The sequence below is a fragment of the Lytechinus pictus genome, chromosome 9 (genome assembly GCF_037042905.1).
Source record: "Lytechinus pictus isolate F3 Inbred chromosome 9, Lp3.0, whole genome shotgun sequence".
Lineage (NCBI taxonomy): Eukaryota > Metazoa > Echinodermata > Echinoidea > Temnopleuroida > Toxopneustidae > Lytechinus > Lytechinus pictus.
Window position 1 is genome coordinate 11,080,327 of NC_087253.1, and position 21,280 is coordinate 11,101,606.

General features: G+C 38.7%; 1 protein-coding gene across 6 annotated transcripts in view; it reads right to left on the reverse strand.

Annotated features, from left to right (window-relative positions):
- Positions 1–18: 18 nt before the first annotated feature.
- Positions 19–21,280, reverse strand: part of LOC129267764 (uncharacterized) — a 70,172-nt gene continuing 48,910 nt past the window's right edge. For 5 of the 6 annotated variants that reach the window (XM_064104665.1, XM_064104662.1, XM_064104660.1 and 2 more), the window contains 10 exons: positions 20,826–20,960; positions 19,470–19,536; positions 18,893–19,042; positions 17,329–17,637; positions 15,917–15,989; positions 14,830–14,990; positions 11,464–11,587; positions 6,495–6,585; positions 4,238–5,818; positions 19–3,717 (listed from right to left, as the gene is read on the reverse strand). In XM_064104665.1, the coding sequence (XP_063960735.1) occupies positions 3,556–3,717; positions 4,238–5,818; positions 6,495–6,585; positions 11,464–11,587; positions 14,830–14,990; positions 15,917–15,989; positions 17,329–17,637; positions 18,893–19,042; positions 19,470–19,536; positions 20,826–20,960 (2,853 nt within the window). In that variant the 3' untranslated portion in view covers positions 19–3,555. Of the gene's footprint in view, positions 3,718–4,237; positions 5,819–6,494; positions 6,586–10,411; positions 10,428–11,463; positions 11,588–14,829; positions 14,991–15,916; positions 15,990–17,328; positions 17,638–18,892; positions 19,043–19,469; positions 19,537–20,825; positions 20,961–21,280 lie in introns of all 6 variants that reach the window. The other variant, XM_064104663.1, reaches the window with a different exon arrangement.

Here is a 21,280-nt window from a genome sequence, read left to right on the forward strand (position 1 = left end):
TGATTATCTACAAATTCATTTTGAAAGGATGGAATCATCTTTTAATGCACACACAAGCTTTCTTGGAATACATTTCAATTTCATTATGTACAAGTACAAATACATAGTCTATACAATAAGAACAATCTTTTCTTTTTACATCAACCTATTTACAAATATACTGTTCTTCGCCTATCTACATGTAAATACTCTGTCTGGAGGATTGCATAGTCCAAATGGGAATTTCAGCTTTATGTCTTAATAAGTACTGCATGCATATTCACTTCACAATACAAGCTAAACTTTACTGGATAAAATAAAACAGATGCTAGAAAATGCAATGTTGCATTGTTTCTTAAACACCAACAGGATAGAATAACAATTGTGTTTGGGGTTAATTTTCTCTCCAAATGCCCACAATAGCTCTAGAAATCTAAAGAAAAAAAAACGAAAATCCTGGGCCACCAATCAGGGAATCCAAAGTAAAAATCCCAAACCATGCCATTGATTTTCTTCAAGGAATATAACCAAACTGCGATGTGATTCACCCAAGGTAATCTCAGCTATAATGTAATTTACTTCAGCAAGAAATTGATCAAAATTGTGCTGCACTAAACCCTGGGTCGCGTTTCATAAAGCCGTTCGTAAGATAAGAGCGACTGGTGAACCTTTCTTGCGCGCTTAACCATCCCCAATGAATACACTATTTTGCACAAGAAAGGATCACCAGTCGTTCTTAAAGTTGCTCTTAACTTACAAACAGCTTTATGAAACACCCACCTGGTGAGGTAAACGGGTACCTGGTGGGTGTTTCATAAAGCGAAAGATAAGAATGACTGGTAAGCCTTTCTTATGCACAAAATAATCACAAATGAACATTTTAAACAGTGAATATCATTTACAACAAAGGATCACCAGTCGTTCTTAAAGTGGCTCTTAATTTACAAACAGCTTTATGAAACCGCCCCCTCGTTGGATTAGTTCCTTGAATGCAGTGCTGGGAGCGGAAGCCTAAGCCTAAGCCGTGGTACTTCTAATAGTGTGCCTCGGAATAGGTTATTTCTAGATAGATGGCGATATTTAAATGCCTATAATTCTAAAACCCATATCACAATTACTATAAATAAACTACATGTATGTCAGTGAAACCGTCCTTAGAGAAAGCAATGTCTTGGGAGAGGCAATATTGTACAACGCCTAATGAGCTTGTTGTACGTGAGCAAATGGGAGGCTGAATATCAAACATTCGTACCGTTGCACACACGACGTACCATCCAAAATGTACCGTTGCACGGCTTTAGGAGGTGACGTCACAATACAATTCTATTCATTGCGCTCAGTAAAAATGAAGGTGCAATACGCGTAGAGCCTGCTGGCTAAATGCGCAAAGCTGCCCAGGGTCATGTGCACTTGTGGAATTTTGCTTTTTGCTTTCAATATTTTTGCTCCCTTTTCATAGATTACTGCAGGGATTTTTTTTCTTTCATATTTTCGCTAGATTCCGAGGCGTTGTACAACACAATTAGCGAATATTCATATTCGTAAAAAAAAAAAATCATATTCGTGCAATGGTGTGAGATTTCGCATTCGGTGAAAGACACTCTATTCAACTACGCTAACACTTCGTTGAATAGAGCATCTTTCTTTCACCTCATGCGAAATCTTGCACCATCGCACTCATGTGCACTGATAGTACACAAATTTGCTATTTGTGTACTATCAGGTCCCTAGCTTACTAAGGGTTACAAGTGATCCAATTAATCATAACTATGGAAAGCCGTCGAACCCCAACATATAAAACCATTTGTGCATTCAAAGTATTTACTAAATATGATGTACACCCATGCATGCATCATCGTCTTGATATAGTACGATTCTGTTTGTTAATTGAAAGTGGGTTTTACTGTACCTTCATTACATCAATAGACAAATCAATTCACACCCGTTCTTAAAAGAAAACAAAAATAAGTCATTACAAATCATTAGAAAATTGAAATTTATGCATTTCATGTTGCATAACATATGGGGCAGCTGCTCGTTTATAACGCCACAAATCCAAAACTTAAAATTCGATTAACTTTCTTAACCTTTAATGGATTTTCCTCAAACCACCAATATTTATAATTATTTTTCTGCAATTTTTCCAACAAACTTCTCTTCAGGGTGAACTTCCTCTTTAACGCAAGCCTGACACTTCCTGGAATCATGCTTGCATAGATGCATTCACAGAATATGGTAAGCAATGGAATGTGCGTGGGGGGGGGGGGAAGGGACTCTACTGCCAGGGATAGAGCATAGTGATTTATCCGTCAATTTCTGGAAAGTTGAAAACTACTTTGATCACTTTTCACAGCAACCACTTTCATGAAAATCAAACATTTCCAACCAAAACAAGAACAATGAGATGAGAAGGTTCAAATTCATTCTTGTTTCTGATTTTGATGCTTACAAAAAATCACACAGCCAAATTTAAAGCTCAGCCGCTTTTCATTCTATGGCACACTGGGAAAAAGAGGATTCTGATAATACATGTAGCTTTTAAAGATTTCTCCTTATTAAAATTTTCAATTTTCCTTTGCTATTCTCTAAAACCTCCATTCCACAGAGAGCAAGGTATCTGAAAGACCACTGTAAGAACATGAAACTTGTTTGATCTTTCAAAGGTCTGCTAATGAACTTTCAAAGATCTCTGAGGTCTTTCATGATTCCTGATTTATCTTTCACTGGTCTTCGTGGTCTCCATGATCTCCAAAACTTTTTTTAAACGATTCAAAACAGTCTTTCAGGAAAATGGTCTTTTGATGGACTTTCAGCAGTCTCTTGATGAACTCTCAAAGTTCTTATTAGCCTTTCCATGATCTTTTGACAGTCTCTCAAGATTTTTGCGGAGATCGCTGAAAGACTCATGAGAGTTCATTAAAAGATCATTGAAAGACCAGGAAAAGTCCATGGACAGAATTCTGAAAGATCACTTGTTGCATAAAAGATCTCTGAAAGACGACTGAAAGATCTCTATAGGACTAGTCTAAGCCCAGTAAGACAAGAAGTATTAATCAGTCTTTCAGAGTTCTTTAAGGGGTCTTTCGGAGCCATTCCACAAAGATGACAAATTTCAGTGATCTTGGAGACTGCTGTAAGATTTTGCCAATGTTTTGTCTCTCAAAGGTCCTTCAAAGGTCTCCCTTCTGTGAAATGGGGACCTAAACTACGACATCATAGGCTGTTCGAATAATCATATGTACTTGCTAGGCACTTCACTAGGTGTCCTATGAAGCCTAGTAGATCACTGCCACCCCCTTGCTTCTCTTTATGTTGCTGTTCCTCTTTGTCTGTCTCACTTCTTCCTGGAATACTGTCCTTTGACAAGCCTGGCTGTGCCAGATGTCCCATGACACCTCCTAGAATGCCACACTGCTACCGAATCTCGTTCATTCCTGGCATACTGTCCTTTGAGATGCCCTGACTGAGTCCGATGTCCTACGAAATCTTCTTGAATTCTCCAATGCTACTGAATCTCATTTCTTCCTGGAATACTCTCCTTTGAGATGCCCTGGATGTGTCCAATCCCACTGGATCTCACTTCTTCTTGGAATAGTGTACTTTGAGATGTCCTGGCTGCGTCCGGTGTCCCATGAAGCCTCCTTGAGTGACAACTACATGGGGTGAATCCTGTCCCTTCTGAGGCTGTGGACGGGGGGATCTCTTTCCCTTTCCTCCTCGTCCACCCGTTGCTGTGGTCTAAAAGGAGATCAAGCAATAGCAATAACAGTCATATTGCAGCATGTCTTTCAACAGTGACACTCTTGGCAAAGTTAAGAGAAAGAGAGAGAGAAAGGTGGAGACAAGGTGGAGAGGTACAAACAGAAAGGGGGGGGGGGTACAATATACTTGTGGGCATATACAGTATCATAAATTAGGGAGGAAGAAGGCTGATTGTAGGTTTTATGTTTACTTTAGACTCATTTTTACTCACACAGTATCACGAAATGAACTTTGGAGAAAATTCAGAAACACAACCATCTGCATGGAAATTAAATATTTCTACAATTTTGATATAGTTAAAGCATCCCCTGACACTAAGACAGGGAAAATTAGGGGTACCTCATTTTAGCACAAAAACTGGATATCGGTTGTGTATAAAGTTCTGCATACATGTAACTTACAAACAGCCCTATCAAGTTCTTCTAACCCAATAACAAATGATCAACATTCTCTTGCTTGTCAGCATATGAAAGATCATCCCCACATGAATTCTTACCTTGTTACTGTTCTGTGTCTTAGGTCTATGAGCACCTGGTCTGGTCCCATGTGGATGATCTGACACAACTGCACCATCATGGAGGTTGCTACTCGGTGATCTTGGTGTCGGCTGAGGACTCTTCTCGAAGGCACGGTTCTGAAGAGACAGCTTGGACACCGAGAAGTACTGAAGGGCATGAGGATCACCTCGGCTGTCAGGATGGGCGTCAGGCTGACGAGGGCTGCTACCGTCCCGACACTTGGAGGAGAGCGGACGTTTAGGATCTGTAACCCGACCGCGAGGAGAGTGAGGGGAGTAAATCCCAGAGGTCACTGGTTTGGTGACTCTAGCAGAGGGTTGTGGGCTGGTTTCTTTGATGAGGGTATCTGGAGTTTGTTCAAGGGTAACCCTGTAAGGATTGTCATCCATGGATATCAGGACATCAAGCTCAGAGACATCACCGTTGCCAAGGTCTTGTAAATCTTGTGCCGTGGCTAAACCACTCTTGACCCTTTCTCTTGGAGTAGGTTTCCTTACATGCAGTGAACCATCCACACCCCTCTGGATAGTGGATCGGTCCAGCAGTCTTGGTGATCTCTGCAAGGGACTGGTAGAGTCCATTCTAGAACGAGGGGTGATTTGTGAAGATCCCTGTGATGGGTGATTGTGACCAATGGCAGTGGCACTTTGTGACAGAGTAACCTTATAAGACTGTTTGTTGAGATGTGTTGATGCATTACTAGCAACTCGTAGGTCACCCTCAGACGGAACATCATCAGGAGATCTGGTGAAAGCAGTATCCCCCTCTGAAGATTTTTCCAAGTGTTTGAGCTCGGCCTTCTTGTCTAATCGACGAGCATGTGTGCTCATGGTCCCCTTGGCGTAGTCCTTCTCCTGTCCTGCCGTCACTTTCTGTCCGTTAGTATTGATATCCCTAGAGGCAATATCAAGTTTTGTTTCAACTGTTGAGTTCATGGTGAGGCCTTTGTTGCGTTGCGCCCCATCTGCTTCAATGGCATTTGAAGGAATTCCTTCAGAGTAGTAATAATCCCCATCAATCCTTTCTGATCTAGAATCAGAGCTGGTTTGATCAGGTAGGAGCGCTTTACCATCATCACCGATGTCTTCAGAGGTCGACTGGATTCCGTTGCTACCTGCATCATCGGTGCTAGTGCTCATCCCTGTGTTGCTATTGTTGTTGTTAGGATCCACACTACGGCTTGCCGGTTTCAAGGATCCTCGGTAGCACCTCTGGGTTTCCCCAGAATGGACTGCAGAGGCGCTCTTCCGTCCGTATTTTGCCTGGAGTCTCGCGGCCGAACCCATGCTGATGGGACTCGGATGGCGCTCTGGCTGTGAAGGAGAAGGCGAGCTTCGTCCACCGTAGAAGTCCTGGGCTTTCTTGAAGTGGTGAGAGCTAGGAGTGATGTTCTGATTGGCGTAGAGGGCGGGGTCTGAGATGGGCGTGGCTTCTGTGGTGCAGTTATGGTTCTTGGCCTGAGGGGAAGTCTTGGGCCAGTTCTGGGAGCTAGGAGACATGAATGCACTCTCACTAGGGGCGTTTTCTAAGGAATCCTTGATATGTCCTTTCCGTTGAGGCTGCAGAAATAATGGGAAATCAAAATGAGCAAATTAGCTTCTTTATGAAATAAATTTCCAAGAAACGGCCATATAATTTTGGAAAACTTCCAATATTGGAAACAATAACTTGGAACACTAATCATTGGCAACTTATAAAAACATCTGATAAATGCCAAATTGCCAAAAGATATTTTTAAACAGGGTAAATGGTGTAAAATAGATGGAAATCTGCAGCCACATCTATTTTATCTGTCCATCTATTTGTCTATCCATCCATCTATTACCTACCCACCCACCCACCCACCCACCTATCTACATTCCTTTCGATCAAAATATCTATCAATCTATGTTCATTTATCCATCCGTCTGTTGTGTCTGTTGGTCCGTTCGTCCATTCACTTATCTATCAATCCATCCATTTACCTACCCACCTATCTATCTATCTATCTATCTATCTATCTATCTATCTATCTATCTATCTATCTATCTATCTATCTATCTATCTATCTGTCTGTCTGTCTGTCTGTCTGTCTGTCTGTCTGTCTGTCTGTCTATCTATCTATTCATATATTCATCTGTCTGTTATGTATGTTTGTCCGTCCATCCACTTCTCCTTCCCTCCATCCATCCATCCGCCCGTCCGTCCATCCATCCATCCATCCCTCCCTCCATCCATCCACCATTGTCTACCCACCTGTGTTAGTACTTCACTAGCCATGAAGAAGGGTTCAGCTTTCTTGACTGGGGTGATAGATGAACCGGGGTTGGCGATGATTTGCGCTTGGCTGTTCATCAAGACAAAAATAACATGAAACCAATAATCAACCCTTGCCTACAAAGTTCAATACATGTACACATTATGTTGGGTATGGAAAGGTGAACTCCACAGGGCCATTTAACATAAAGCTTAGCGATTGATTGCGAGTCTGATTTTTACGATTGATCATACACAATAGTCAATGCAGTCAATTGTAGGATTTACGCAATTGTAGACATCATTCCCATGACCAATAGCTAAGCTTTATGTCAGGGCCCCACTCACATTGTTAGTCTTCGGACTTTTTGATGAGTATTGTTTAATAAAACCGAATTGAATTTGAATATAAAGTACATGTGGGGGGGGGGGAGGGTTAAATAATAAACGATGCTTCAATGCATTAGAACTTGGTTATTTAGTTTTTGTTTAAACCCCTATTTTGCCCCCTCTTCAGATATAGAAACAAATTAATGGAAAAAAACAAACAAACAATAACACAAACTAAAGGAATAAGCTGAGCAAAAAATGTGCCTTATTTTATAAGATTCATGCATTAACTACTAACTTGGGATCAGACTTATGATTTGTGGTAATAACTGTTACATTTGCTTTAACGGAATTAGTAATATGAAGAAAATCTTAGATTTCAGCCAAAAATCCTGAAAAATAGCATCTACATGTACATGTACATATTCATAGTTATTGCATTATTTACATTAATCTTTGGTGTTGCATTTCAATCAATAAAAGGATAACAGAAATCAACAATAAAGCACATTGACTGTAATTAGTAAGAACTATTTTGACAGGCCTATAGATGTATATACATGTATCATACAGGTATATACCACCTTCTTCAAAACAAAAGCTTTCACAGTAGTGCAAAAAAGTTAATAAGTTTTGGCCAAATCCTAACAATAACTCATCTTTCCCACTACACAACCACATTTTAATTTCAGAAAATCAATTTAATCTTTATTTTACTGGAAAAAAACACCAAAATCTATAAAAGTTTATTGGTTGGCAAACACAGTTCACATCATCTGATACAGACTTCACTTTTATATAACATGTAGTGTAAAGGCTGCATGCTCTCTCTGCAAACGAACAAATCCAACACTTTTTTTATTACCACATTTAAAATTCATTAGTAGATTTTATCAAAGTTATTAGGTGTTTCAAAACAATTTGCGCATGAATCACTTCAACAGTGATTACACTGACATAAAAGCAATGAAAGGGGTATGTGATGAGTGATAAATGTGATGTATTAAATATTATTTATGACTTACTGGGTATTTTTTAAAAAAGTTATTAGGTTTTCAAAACAATTTGTGCTTGAATCACTTCAATTATGATAACACTTGTGCATGAAAAGCAATTTACCGGTAAGTGTCACTTTGTGAGTGATAATAATGTGATGTAACAGTTAGAATGAATTTGTGGGTGTATTACAGTATACGCAGCTGAGTGTGCTAGATTGAATTTCATTCAGATATACATGTATAGCAATATTTCCCTGCATAATGACCACACATGAATACATACATGTATACCTATATGTATATAGAGTGAACATATCAGCTGGAATGAAAGTACATACTCTGTACTAGTGTAAAATGCAACACACAAGAAGAACATTTACACTTGTAAAGTTTATTTACATTATTATTTTCATGGAGAATTTGACATAATTCAGACTATCCACAGAGTCTGTTCCATCAAAGGCAGCATGATAGTATGATTTTGAACCAGAATGTAAAGAGTACGTAGCAGAGGGGGCAAGGGGGAATGAGAGTCGAAGTAGGTACAAATAGGTATAAACAGTATGACAAGTTCACTGTAGAAGAACAAAATATGAATAGTGTGAAAGGTGCCAGCATCACAAGCTTTAGCAATGATTGTTGAACATTTTTTTTCCTTTTTACAATTGATTGCATTGGACACATTTTGTGATTCGCTCTAAAGAAACTTTTTGCAAATAACCTTTGCTTTTTTTTCAATTGGATAGGTACTCAGATCATTGTTGATTTTCTTTTAAAAGAAGATTTACAGGTCAAAACTGCTGATTTGAATAAATAAACAAAAATCAAACTAGCAAAATGCTGAAAATTTCATCAAAATCGGATGTTAAATACATGTAAGAAAGTTATGACATTTTAAAGTTTTGCTTATTTTTCACAAAACACATGACGAAAAACCTCCGTTTGAGAATACTATACCCCAGTTTCCCTTGCAATCAATTCTCTTCTCCAAGTACGAAAAACCCTATACTGCCCCAAGCAAGCAATATAAGTATCAAAACACCTGTTTCTTGACCTCGGTCCGGATATAACGCAACATGCCGCCATCTTTATTCACTTACTTTCCTTATTTCGAGGTCGATTTTCTTCGTTCGAAATTAAAAATGGACTAACATTGAATTTCTGAATACAATATGTCTTTGAAAACGTGATTAAATATTGAATACAATAATTTCATTCAGAAGGTCCTACTGTACTACAGGCAAAGAAGTCTTACGTAATAGCACAGCTGTTGTTTATCATTTCGTCCTTGGCTTAACGCTCTTAATCTGGCCTGTGGAGGTGAAATTGAGACAGCGGGGATTACCTGGCCAAGCGGGGTTGATCAGGCGGGTGTTTCATAAAGCTTTTCGTAAGTATTAAGAATAAGAGCGACTGGTGATCCTTCTTGCGGTAAATGGTACACACCATTGGCGATGATCACCAGACGTTCTTAAAGTCGCTCTTAACTTACGAACAGCATTATGAAACGGCCCCCTGGGCTTGGAAATGATGTTTTAGATTTTCATATGCAAAATGGGGTGAAATACCGCAGTTTGCAATCTGAACTGCGGTCCGTTCCCAAACGGCGGTTTGACGTAATGAGTGATATGTACAACTCAAATTATACAGTCGATGATGTCCCTCACTCACTATTTCTTTTGTTTTTATTGTTTGAATTATACAATATTTCATTTTTTATAGATTTGACAATAAGGACCAACTTGACTGAATATATAGTATTAAACAATACTCATTCCACATGTTCAAGGAGGAATTAATCGTTGTTTCACTTGACAAGGAGGAGAAAATAGGATATTCCCTATTCTATATAATAAAATACAAAAGAAATAGTAAGTGGATGACGTCATCAGTCTCCTCATTTGCATACCCAACAGGATGTGCATATCACTGTTTTGTGAAATTAAGCGAAACTTTAAAATGTCATAACTTTCTTATTTTACATCCGATTTTGATGAAATTTTCAGTGTTATGTTTGAATTTTTCTCCCTTTATTCAAATAATCTTTTGTTGGGGTGGACTTGTCCTTTAAGAAAGCTTGCCTGGTATATCAATCTGCAATACTCCACTCTAATAAAGAAACCATTGCATAGACAGGGCGGCAATACTTGCATGTTGCATGTACATTGATTTACAATCATTGGGAAAGCTTCTCTTACATGTATGCTGCTGGCTTTAAACTAATTGGCTATTATTTGACCTGTTGCCAAATACCAATACCAAACATGACTGAATACTTTGTAGTTAATGGGATAACAGGCATGTTTTAAAACTATAAAAATCGTGCTCATTTCACTTGATTTTAAAAGGCTTAATGTCAATGACCTTCATTGGCTTACATTATATACAGACAGATTGATAGTAGAAATGTCAAACATAGAACTCATATCGATAAAAATAGGAAAAAATGGAATAACACAACTAAAAACAATAAAATACAAATCAAAACAATGCCCCAACTCAACTTCCTCTAATCTGCCCAAAATATAAACACCAATTTGAAAACAAAATCTCAAACATGTGTCAAAACTGACTGTCATTCATACTTACATATCGATTGCTACTGCTACATACACAAGAACGTGAAAATAAATGTGCAAAAATTATTATGGATAATGCACGAGTAGACTATGGGATAGTGTATTAGGTATGACAAATTAGAAGTGATGGATGAAAATGTGACCTACGTATTCATGAATGGTAGTAAGTAGGTTACATGTTTGAGTTACTGACAGAAAGTTGCTTTATTTTGAAGTCTCATAGATTTCATTTTATGCAATTTCCTCATCTATAATTTCCTTAAAAATCCCCATGATTATTTCCTGAAAACCCCATGAAGAAGATGAAGTTATATCTTATATTGTTGGTAACATTTAACCACGTACGACATGCTATTGGAAATGTGAAAATGGACATCGTTAAGGCCACCGCACTCCTTACGACCCGACTGGTCGGGGACTGGCTTGCGACTGAGTGAGGGGAGATGAATCGCAAGGTAGTCATAAGCCTCGACACCGCACACCTTGCGATCTGATCTGCGACTCACACATGCGCTTTTTGCTTTTTGGCATAGCAACTGAGAAAGTGCGCTTACTACTGCGTATGCGCGTTGTTTATCATAATACGCATCGTGCAACTCTGCTGTGTGTTTGGCTGGAAGTTGGATTGAGCTTGCGATCCAGTCATAAGGATTCGACATGTCAAATCCTTACGATTTTCCTTGCGACTTGTCTCTGACCGGTCTGCGACGCTCAAGCTGACAAGAGCTGTGACGTCACATCTCCCCTCACTCAGTCGCAAGCCAGTCGCCGACCAGTCGGGTCGTAATAAGGTGTGCGGTGGCCTTTACTGATTACATTATCCAATTAGATTGATGGCCACACCAATGTTTATGAGTGGGACGTGTATTAAAGTGAGCGTGCATATGGGTACATTAAGTACATCAATATTACACACATTTGGGGATTGCATGGATGGTCACATCAATATCTATGTGTGGGACATGTATTAACATTTAGTACATCAATACAAACACACACTGGGAGTGGTGCCAAACACAATGACATGGGTTAGCTATTGGGGAGCATGCCATTTAGACTGACCCTTGATGGGCCCCCGTGGGGTCAGCCCCGTCACTGTTCGGACTAGGGGTGGAGTGCGTGGTTCCCATGACGACAGACAGTTGGAGCGGAATCCCCTGGGTAGCTCTGACCTCCGACCTAGTTCCTAGGGTGGGGTCGGGGTGGGGCAGCATGGTAAGGTAGGGGTAGGAAAGGAGTTTGTTCACAGAATGACGCATTGAAATGATATGTCAAACAGGATCAATCAAAAGAAGAACTAAACTAATTGCCCTGTATTCTGAACTTGAGTTTCAAATTAACTCTGGTCTAAGGTTCAGCGTGGCCAGTGAAAAAAATCCAATTATGCCAGAGGAGCAGCGAAATTATGCTAAATCGCGAAAAATTATGCCAAACCGTCTTCAATTAAAAATAAAGGATTTCGTACCAGAAAAAAAAATTGACAAGCAAAAAAAAAAAAAAAAAAAAAAAAAAAAAAAAAAATCTTCTCAATCTTCAAATAGATCAAAATTATGCTAAATATACTATTATTATGCCAGATTCTTTGCTTAAAAAAGTCTAATTATGCCCCAAATTATGCTGAAAGGGTCGAAATTATGCCAGAAAAAAAGTCTATATTATGCAAGAATTATGCCGGCATAATGGATGATGCTGAAAGGGTCGAAATTATGCCAGAAAGCATAATTATGCCAGTTCTGGCAACGTTGCTAAGGTTACTGTTTAACTATGGATAGCCAATTTTGACACAAATCTTTAACAGTACAGGTTCAATCTACATGTATCAACTTGTTTGATTAATTCATAACTGTCTGGGAATGATGACTGCAACGGTTTTCTTCACCATTTAAGCATGGGGAAACATGTAAACATGAGGACCATATAAAATGTAAACAAAGATTTGACAGTTTCAGCACTCCATAATTTTTATAGCACAGAGTTGACCATGCATGGCCTATAAAGTTAAACATTCGGCTTTCCATAGTTAAACCACATCTTAAGACCGGAGTTCAATTTAAACCCAAGTTTCGAACAAGGGCCATTAAAGGAAACCAAAACTCAAGAAGAGAATCAATCTCATTGGAAAGAGTAAAATGAGAGGAACAATTTCAAACAAGTTTCACCAAAATTGGTTATGAAATAAGCAAGTTATGGACGTTTGAAAGTCTTGATGTACTTTCAACGGGGATCCTCAAATTGGCAAATGTGCTTCAAAATAGCTGATTTTGTGGACAACTCTCCATTTGTTTTGTACACAAATTTTCAGATTTTCCGGTTTATTCTACATATTTCACATTATCTCCTCCTGACCTTGACATTGTGGTGTGGTGGTGGTGATTTTTCACCTGATTTCTAAGAAAGCATGAACGTTTCTAAGCAAGCAACTAGAGGACCGACGGCTTAAGGTTATCTCTGAGGGACCTGGTACTGAGGATTAATGCCTTATCAAAGGGCACTAGCGCACCAAGTGGGAATCGAACTCGGGTCACCGCAATACGAATCCCCACTCTACCGACTGAGCTACCACGCCTCCCTGGTGTGAATTACATTTTCCCATGACATATGTTGAGCTCAGAAGGATGCAAGATGCAATTTGAAAGATAATGAGGAAAATCTGAAAATGTGTGTACAAAACAAATGGAGAGTTGTCCACAAAATCAGCCAATCCACGTTTGCCAATTTAAGGGTCCCCATAGAAAGTACAGAAGTTGACACTTCAAACCACTGCATTTCCTTTCATGATGTCAAGTCTCAATACGCACTTTATATTATCATTTTATCATTTCAGAGAGCGCAGTCGTTACTCACAAGACTATTATGGAAATTTCTACTGATTTGTTATGCAACTAGTACGACATGCTTATTGGAACAAGAAACATATTGTGATGGGCTTGTAAAAAACACCATTCCCTGGGTCGTACATGCACATAACAGTAAAAATTGACAAATAATAATAAAAATAATTGGCATTTATATAGCGCTTTATCAATCTACGACTGTTCAAAGTGCTTCACAATCATTATTACCCGGTCACTGGATTCATTGCATTTCAAGCAGCCAGTTAGGCGCAAACTTGCTAAACCAACCACAATGACGGTTGTTTCCTACCGGTACCCAATTAGCACCTGGGTGAGAGTGGCAAAGTGTGGATTGACGCCTTGCCAAAGGACGCTAGACCATGGTGGGATTTGAATACACGACCCTCTGATTACAAGGCGAGAGTCAGAACCGCTACACCACGGCGCTTCCACAATGATGTGTAACGGAAGTGGAGTCGAATCAGGTAAATCTTCTTTTTTTTGGGGGGGGGGGTGCCAAATTTACACAACTTACTGCCCATAAAAATATCTGTAACACGGATTAGCTTTAACAGTGCTATGAGGAGATTTTCCAGGACTATTTGAATTGAGAATTTTGGGGCAACATCGCCCCGAGCCTTATATTTTTCCCTGCGCCGCATACATGTATCTCAAGCTTGTCGATTATTAGCAGCTGCTAGTCGCATCAAATAATCTTGGGGCTTTGGCAGTGGTTTAAAGCAATGTAGATGTGGTTCATCTTTTTTTGCATAGAGAATATATGCCTGTGTAATAGACATTGAATCACTAAGAAAAAAGAAAAAGGCAATAGAAATTATCTAAAAGTTAAAGAGCAAGAAATCCATTGGCCCGAATCCACAAAGGTATTTTTTTTAACCATCGGTTGAACCCATGGTTTATGCAGATTTCCTGTATGAATTAGGCTTATTTACCGCGTATACATGTATCAAAACATGTCCAATGCTGATGCGCATTTATGTCACAGTGTGCCAAATTGACGCCTGTTGCCATGGTTAAATACGCTAATTTATTCATGAGTCCACTGTTTTGAATTAATGAATCCACTCTTCAAACAGTGGACTCATGAATAAAACAGTGTACCTAACCATGGCAACAGGTGTCAATTTGGCACTGTGACAAAAGCGCGCATCAGCATTGGAATTTTTTTAAGTACGCAGAAAATAAGCATAATTTATACAGGCAAATCTGCATAAACCATTGGTTTAACCGATGGTTTTACAAAGCACCTTTGTGAATTTGGGCCGTTATGTTTCAGTTATGAATGCAGATTTCTACTTTCAACCAAGAAGCTCAATCTAATCTTTAGTTCACCGCATGCACCCTTCCATTTCTTTCTAAACCTAAGGTGTACATAGATGTATGAAGTTAAGAAAACTGATTACTCTGTGTTGATGACTAAAATCAGTGAGCGATGAGCTACTCAAAAAAGAATTTTCGCAGGAATCCCACAGGCAAATTTCAGTCTAGGAGTGACCCCCTCTCCCCCGTCAGTTTACAAAATCCCACAATGCTCCATTCTGTTCAATCTGAGAGGACTACTAAACTAGCTTACCTTTACGTGTGAGAAGTTCTTGGTAGCCTGATGGCGTCATGGCATTGCTTGGCCTCTGACTGCCTCTAGAGGGCGGTCTGTCGGGTGCTACAGAAGGGACGTTGCCACCGTGACGAACTAACGTAGGTGGGGGCTGTTTTGGAGCCTCCATGGACTTATTCCTATGAGAGACACAAAGATGTGATCTCATTCTAATCAAATCTACATACAGGAATTTAAAATTATGGATGCATTTCTGTGAGAAAAAAATGTAATCTTCTAATTCATTTTACATGTAAGAATCAATCAATGGAATTATTTCTATGAAAAACAAAAATATGTTCTTATTCCCCTTCAATCTACATGTACATGTAGGAATCTACATGTATGGACTTTCTTCTATGATAAACAAAAATATAATCTTACATGTATTCCAATGCAATCTGCATGTAGGAATGTACAGACTTATTCTTTTAACAAACACAAAAATGTGATATTATTTTAATTCATCCAAATACTCCTTCCCAAATCCCATGTTATCAAAATAATGCCAGCCTTGGCATCATTTCTTCCAGCAAACAATTTACCCCCATTCTGCTGCACTCAACCCAGGTGAGACTCTGGCGGGAATTCATTCCATGAAATGCCGAAGTATGAAACAGCTGCTCTGCTATTAAAGGCAGGGTATTTATAATGCATTATTGTGGAGCGCTTAGAGACTTCTGATGATGATGTTCGCTTGCTAGGACGGCCACAAATTAAATCATTCCTGTGGGTTCGAAGATGGCTGAATAGACCAATCTTCGCCCAAAAAGTATGTTGGTGTGGGCAAGTAAAAGGCGGCAGTGGGGCAGGCACAGCGATGGTGCTTGCTCTGTCTTTTCGACACTGGCGTTTTGTACTTGCTTGTCCACACGTCTTGACTCGTAGCCCGACACACCAGCCCTAACCATGGTGCGCCAGGCAGAACGGTCCTCAGCTAGTTCCTCCCAGGTGTCAGAGTTTATGCCACAGCACTTCAGGGAAACTATTAGAGAGTCTTTAAAGCGCAGCGCTGTATAAGCAATTATAATTACTATCATCAAGGTTTTTTTGAGTTGTAACTTACGTCTCCTGAACTGAGTAGGTAGTCGATGTTGCGCAACCGTTGGAGCGCAGAGATAATGCTTTGGACGATACTCCTACAATAAGAGATACAAGAAAATGAGAATTGAAACCAGTGATGATATACATGTAGAGTCTGACTCCTAGAGGCTCTTAATTTTTAGGCTAAATAGATTTAAAGGCATTAAACTCATGTCAACGACCTAACAAAAGCGGTCATGAATCGCTACATCTAGCTCAAATGGATTTAGCATTGATAGTGATTTTCAAAAGCAAATAACTTCAATCTTTGATGGCACCCCCCCTCCATTGGAATTCACACTTGCTTCTCTTGAAAAAAATCTTAACGTAGATCCTTAAAGACTCTGATTGCTTCTACTATCCCATCAGCCGGTGATGTCATGCTAAACACAAGATGACGTGGTGTGAATATCAATATTATTTATCAAAATTGATATCAAGATTAGTTAAAATGCTCCTAGAATTCACACTTATCTCTCGTTACAAAATCCAAGCCTGGATTCTTGTAGTCTCCGATAGCCTCCGCTACCCCCTCAGCCGGGGATACAATAGTCTTAGAAGGTGATTTGGCATTAGTACCAGTATTGATTATCAAAAGTAATACTTCGATTTGTGAAACCACCCCCTAGTATTCACACTTACCTCTCTTTACTAAATCTGAGCCTAGTTTCTTCTAGTCTCCAGTAGCCTCCGCTACCCCATCAGCCGAAGACACAACAGACCTTGAAAGTGATCTGGCATGAACATCAATATTTCTTTACATAAAAATTAAAGGGATGGTCCGGGCTGAAAATATTTATATCTTAATACATAGAGGAGAATTCACTGAGCAAAATGCCGAAAATTTCATCAAAATCGGATAACAAATAATAAAGTTATTGAAGTTTAAAGTTTAGCAAAATTTTGTGAAAACAGTCATCATGAATATTCATTAGGTGGGCTGATGTCACATCTCCACTTTCCGTTTTCTTATGTTATTACATAAAATCATATTTTTTTCATAATTTCATACTTGTGTGATAATATGTCTCCCTTATACTGAAATAAGTTGCAGCAATAAATATCTAATGCACTAAATCAGTTGTCAATCCAATTTTTCTAGTTCTTGGAGGAAAAAATTTGAATAAACCTAATTTCATATAATAAGATACAAAAGAACAAGTGGGGATGTGACATCATCAGCCCACCTAATGAATATTCATGACGACTGTTTTCACAAAATATTGCTAAACTTTAAAATTCAATAACTTTGTTATTTGTTATCCGATTTTGATGAAATTTTCGGCATTTTGCTCAGTGAATTCTACTCTATTTATTAAGCTATAAATACTTTCAGCACGGACCATCCCTTTAATATTAAGATTGGGGAAACCACCCCCTAGAATTCACACTCACCTCTCTTTACAAACTCCGAGCCTAGTTTCTTATAGTCTCCAGTGGCCTCTACCACCCCGTCGGCCGGGGATACGATCGTCTTAGAGGGCGACGACACCCTCCTGCTCCCACCGAGCCTGGTCGGTGTCCTACGAGCGCTGCCAGCACGGACGGGATGCCCGTGCGTAGCGGTGGTGGAGATGAGTTGGATCGGGTCTGAGGGCGTGGCTTGGGCGTGGCGCTCCCGGGGCGGGGCAGAGTGGTAGGAGGCAGCCGCCTCGACGGGGCGTCGGGTCTCCACTGCAGTGTGGCTCCAGTTGTATTTATCATCTGCAACAATATTGCAATAAGCGCACATGAAAAGATATTACGTTGACAAGGCAGGGTATGTGAGCTTCATTTCCACTGCATTTTGGTTTTACCCTTTTCTTTTGTCATTATACATGTATTGATTTTTATTGAACAGTGTATTGATTGATTTTATCAATGCTTATGTAATTTTTGTATGTGTTGTACCTTTTAAATGGATGTGAATAAAGTGAATTCGAATTTGACTTTACCATAATACTCCATCCCAAGAAATGTTATATATTGTATCATGTACAAATCTTTAATCCATGCTCTCAACACAATTATAATGATAATGACATTTACTAGAATAAACAAACATTCAAAAAGATGTATTTATCATCTGCAACAATATGAATGAATGAATTTATCTATTATCCAATGCAATGATAATACCAATTTACAAGATTACAGACAATCAGTTATGAATACAAAGAAAAGCAAGGATAATAGGAACCAGAAAATAACATGAATGCTAGTCGAGTCTGGCCCCTTCTAGTCTATATAGATAGAAACATGTTTCTTAACTTGTTAGTTAAGAATGAACAATCATGAGTCTACTAAATATACTCTGTAATATATATAAACAATGACTACATAACAATTTAACAAAAGTTAACAGTATTTACATATGAAAGATATCTAGATGATAACAAAAATAATGTACAGTTGTATATTGCAATAAGCGCAAATGAAAAGCTATTACTTTTACAAAGTAAGGTATGTCAGCTTCTTCATTTCCCATAATACTCCGTCCCGAGAAATGTTATATATTGTATCATGTGCAAATCTTTAATCCATGCTCTCAACACAATTATAATGATGACATTTACTAGAATAAACAAAAATTCAAAAAGATGGCTTAACTTTCAATCAACTAGCATAAAAAAAATTGTATCATCAATTGACTGGTTCATAAACCAAACTCTGTGAAATCATAGAATTCAAGATTTAAACTATGAAAATCACCAACACAGATAAGTACTTGGGCCTTGAAAAAGAAGCGACATCTGATTGGAATATCATGCTTTGCAAATTTCTCAGCAATTAAACATCTTCTAAAACTACTTGGCGCATATATTTTATTCATACATACATGCACAAATACTTGGGTGGTAAGTTTAGGGAATTTCATTTCAACTAATCATCAGACTGTTATCACAACTCTTATTTGTGTTAAAAGACAATTTATGTGACAATTTGAACAAGCAACTGATTCAATAATTTCTGGACATACCTGCAAAGGAAAGACCAGCTAGTTGGTTGGCCACAAACTGTTCGGCGAAAGCTTTCTCATGATGAGGACAGAGCCCTTCAACCTGACCCAACTGTAATCCTTGGGCACCTAGACCATGACTTCCTGTAGAATAGCGCAGCGAGGCCGTCTCTGTAGAAAATAAGAATTTTGAAAACCTTCTCATAATGCATCCCTGCCAACATTTCAAGTCCATAAATAGGGACAAAAGAATAAAAAAAGGACATTACTAACTTGTCTACACACCCCTAAAAAAAAGCCTCACAAAATAAGGAGAAAACAACGTTTGAAGTTTGGGCTCAACCAAGCATGAGACGTGCAATACTTCCAAGCAGTCGTCAAAGAAACTCTTGCGTCTTGTTTTTTTCTAATTCAACTTTACAACTTGAAATTTTGACAGTATAAGGAAGAAGAATTACTCTTTCAGAAAAGCTATTTGTTTCAATTTTGCTTTTTAAAGACCATATTACTCTTTTGCGTATTAACAGAGAACCCTCCCTGAAAAGTTATTGTTGGTTTTGGAGTGGCAAGTCATTATTGTGATGTCTTTAGCACTCACCTTCCGGAGCTGGCTTTAGTATTCCACTCATCAGGTAGGCATTGGTTAAGGCTTCTAGGTACTCAGTCTGAAAAATAAACAAAGAAACAAAGTTTAAACAATCAACTCATCAAGTACATGTAAGATGATGATGATCCATAGCATTTATATTGCACTATATTTCTGTTAAAACAGGTGCAGGCTTATCCAATTATTAAGCTAATTACGACATATATGCTGAAATAAGTGAATTTTGAGGGGATGATTTGAAGAATTCAATGTTGTCAATTTCCCAGGGTGAAGAAGGGAGGGAGGTAAGAAACGACATAAGTCTTGGTTAAGGCTTCTAGGTACTTGGTCTGAAAACAACATAGATGTTTATAGAGTTAATGTCAATACCTTTCTGGTTTGTACCCACAAAATTAGATTGCATATTTGTTTTGAGAAAATAAGCCAAGAGCAATCTTGGTACTAGCAGGATGTGAAGATATCGGAGCGTCGTGGCCCAGAGGATTAGTCTTCTGACTTTGCAACAGAGGGCCGTGGTTTCAAATCCCAGCCATGGCGTAATTTCCTTCAGCAAGGAATTCATCCACGATGTGCTGCACTCAACCCAGATGAGATGAATGGGTACCTGGCAGAAATTCATTCCTTGAAATGACACCGCGCTGTAAAAGGCTGCGGGGCTAAAGCCAGGGTAATAATATCCAAGTCCTTTGGAAGCGCATAGGAACGTTATGACATAATGTGATATGCTCTATACAAAAACAGCGTTATTACTACTATTATTATATCATCTACTGCTTGACCTTTCCTGAGTCAAGGCATGTTTTTTTTCAAAAAAATGCAAACACGTTATTTACATCCCCTATAAAGTCAAAGTATGTCTTAGTTGAACACTTTTGGGGTACCAAGAGTTTGCCTTTAATTGGCAGACTCACCCATCGGAACATAATAAAACATGGCCATTATCCCTCCTCAACACATGCCCATACCAACATACTCCGTTTGCCTTCGCCGTCTGAGCCCCGTCTTACAAAGAGTTACGACTGATCTGATCATCTTAAACTATATGGACATCCAACAATGTCATAATTTTTTTCTGCAGGAAATTAATTTTCAAGAAAACAATGGATGTATAATTATACATCACATCTAGAAAAGATTTTGAACTAACATGCAGTTTAGATGTTGACATTGCTGGCTTTCCATAGTTGTGGTTGATTAGATCAATCGTACGTAACTCTTTGTAAGACGGGGCCCTGATCCATCGTCTCTTCCAAACCCAACGGCTGCATCAAAACCTCAGTCTTCTTCATTTTTAAAAGAATATCCATTCAAAGAGAGAAAAAAAAGAATGAAAAAAAAAGTTGTTACCTTCTTCAAATTCTTGACATCATTCTTATCCTGCGAGTACAGGTTTCCAGCCTCCTGTCTGCAAAGTGTCTGACGCCCTCCTCGACCAGCTGAGTGAAGGGAAGATCTGTCTCCATGGCGATAGCGAAGCTTTTCCTGCAGGAATAAAAAGTGAAGGTCTTCGTGAGCCGTGCATGCAGCTACCCCGAATACAGATTATTGAGAGTCTGATTTAAAGGGATGGTCCGGGCTGAAAGTATGTATAGCTTAATAAATATAGTAGAATTCACTGAGCAAAATGCTGAAAATTTCGTCAAAATCGGATAACAAATAACAAAGTTATTGAATTTTAAAGTTTAGCAATATTTTTTTAAAACAGTCGTCATGAATAATCATTTGGTGGGCTGATGATGTCACATCTCCACTTATTCTTTTGTATTTTATTACATGAAATTAGGTTTATTCAAATGTTTTCC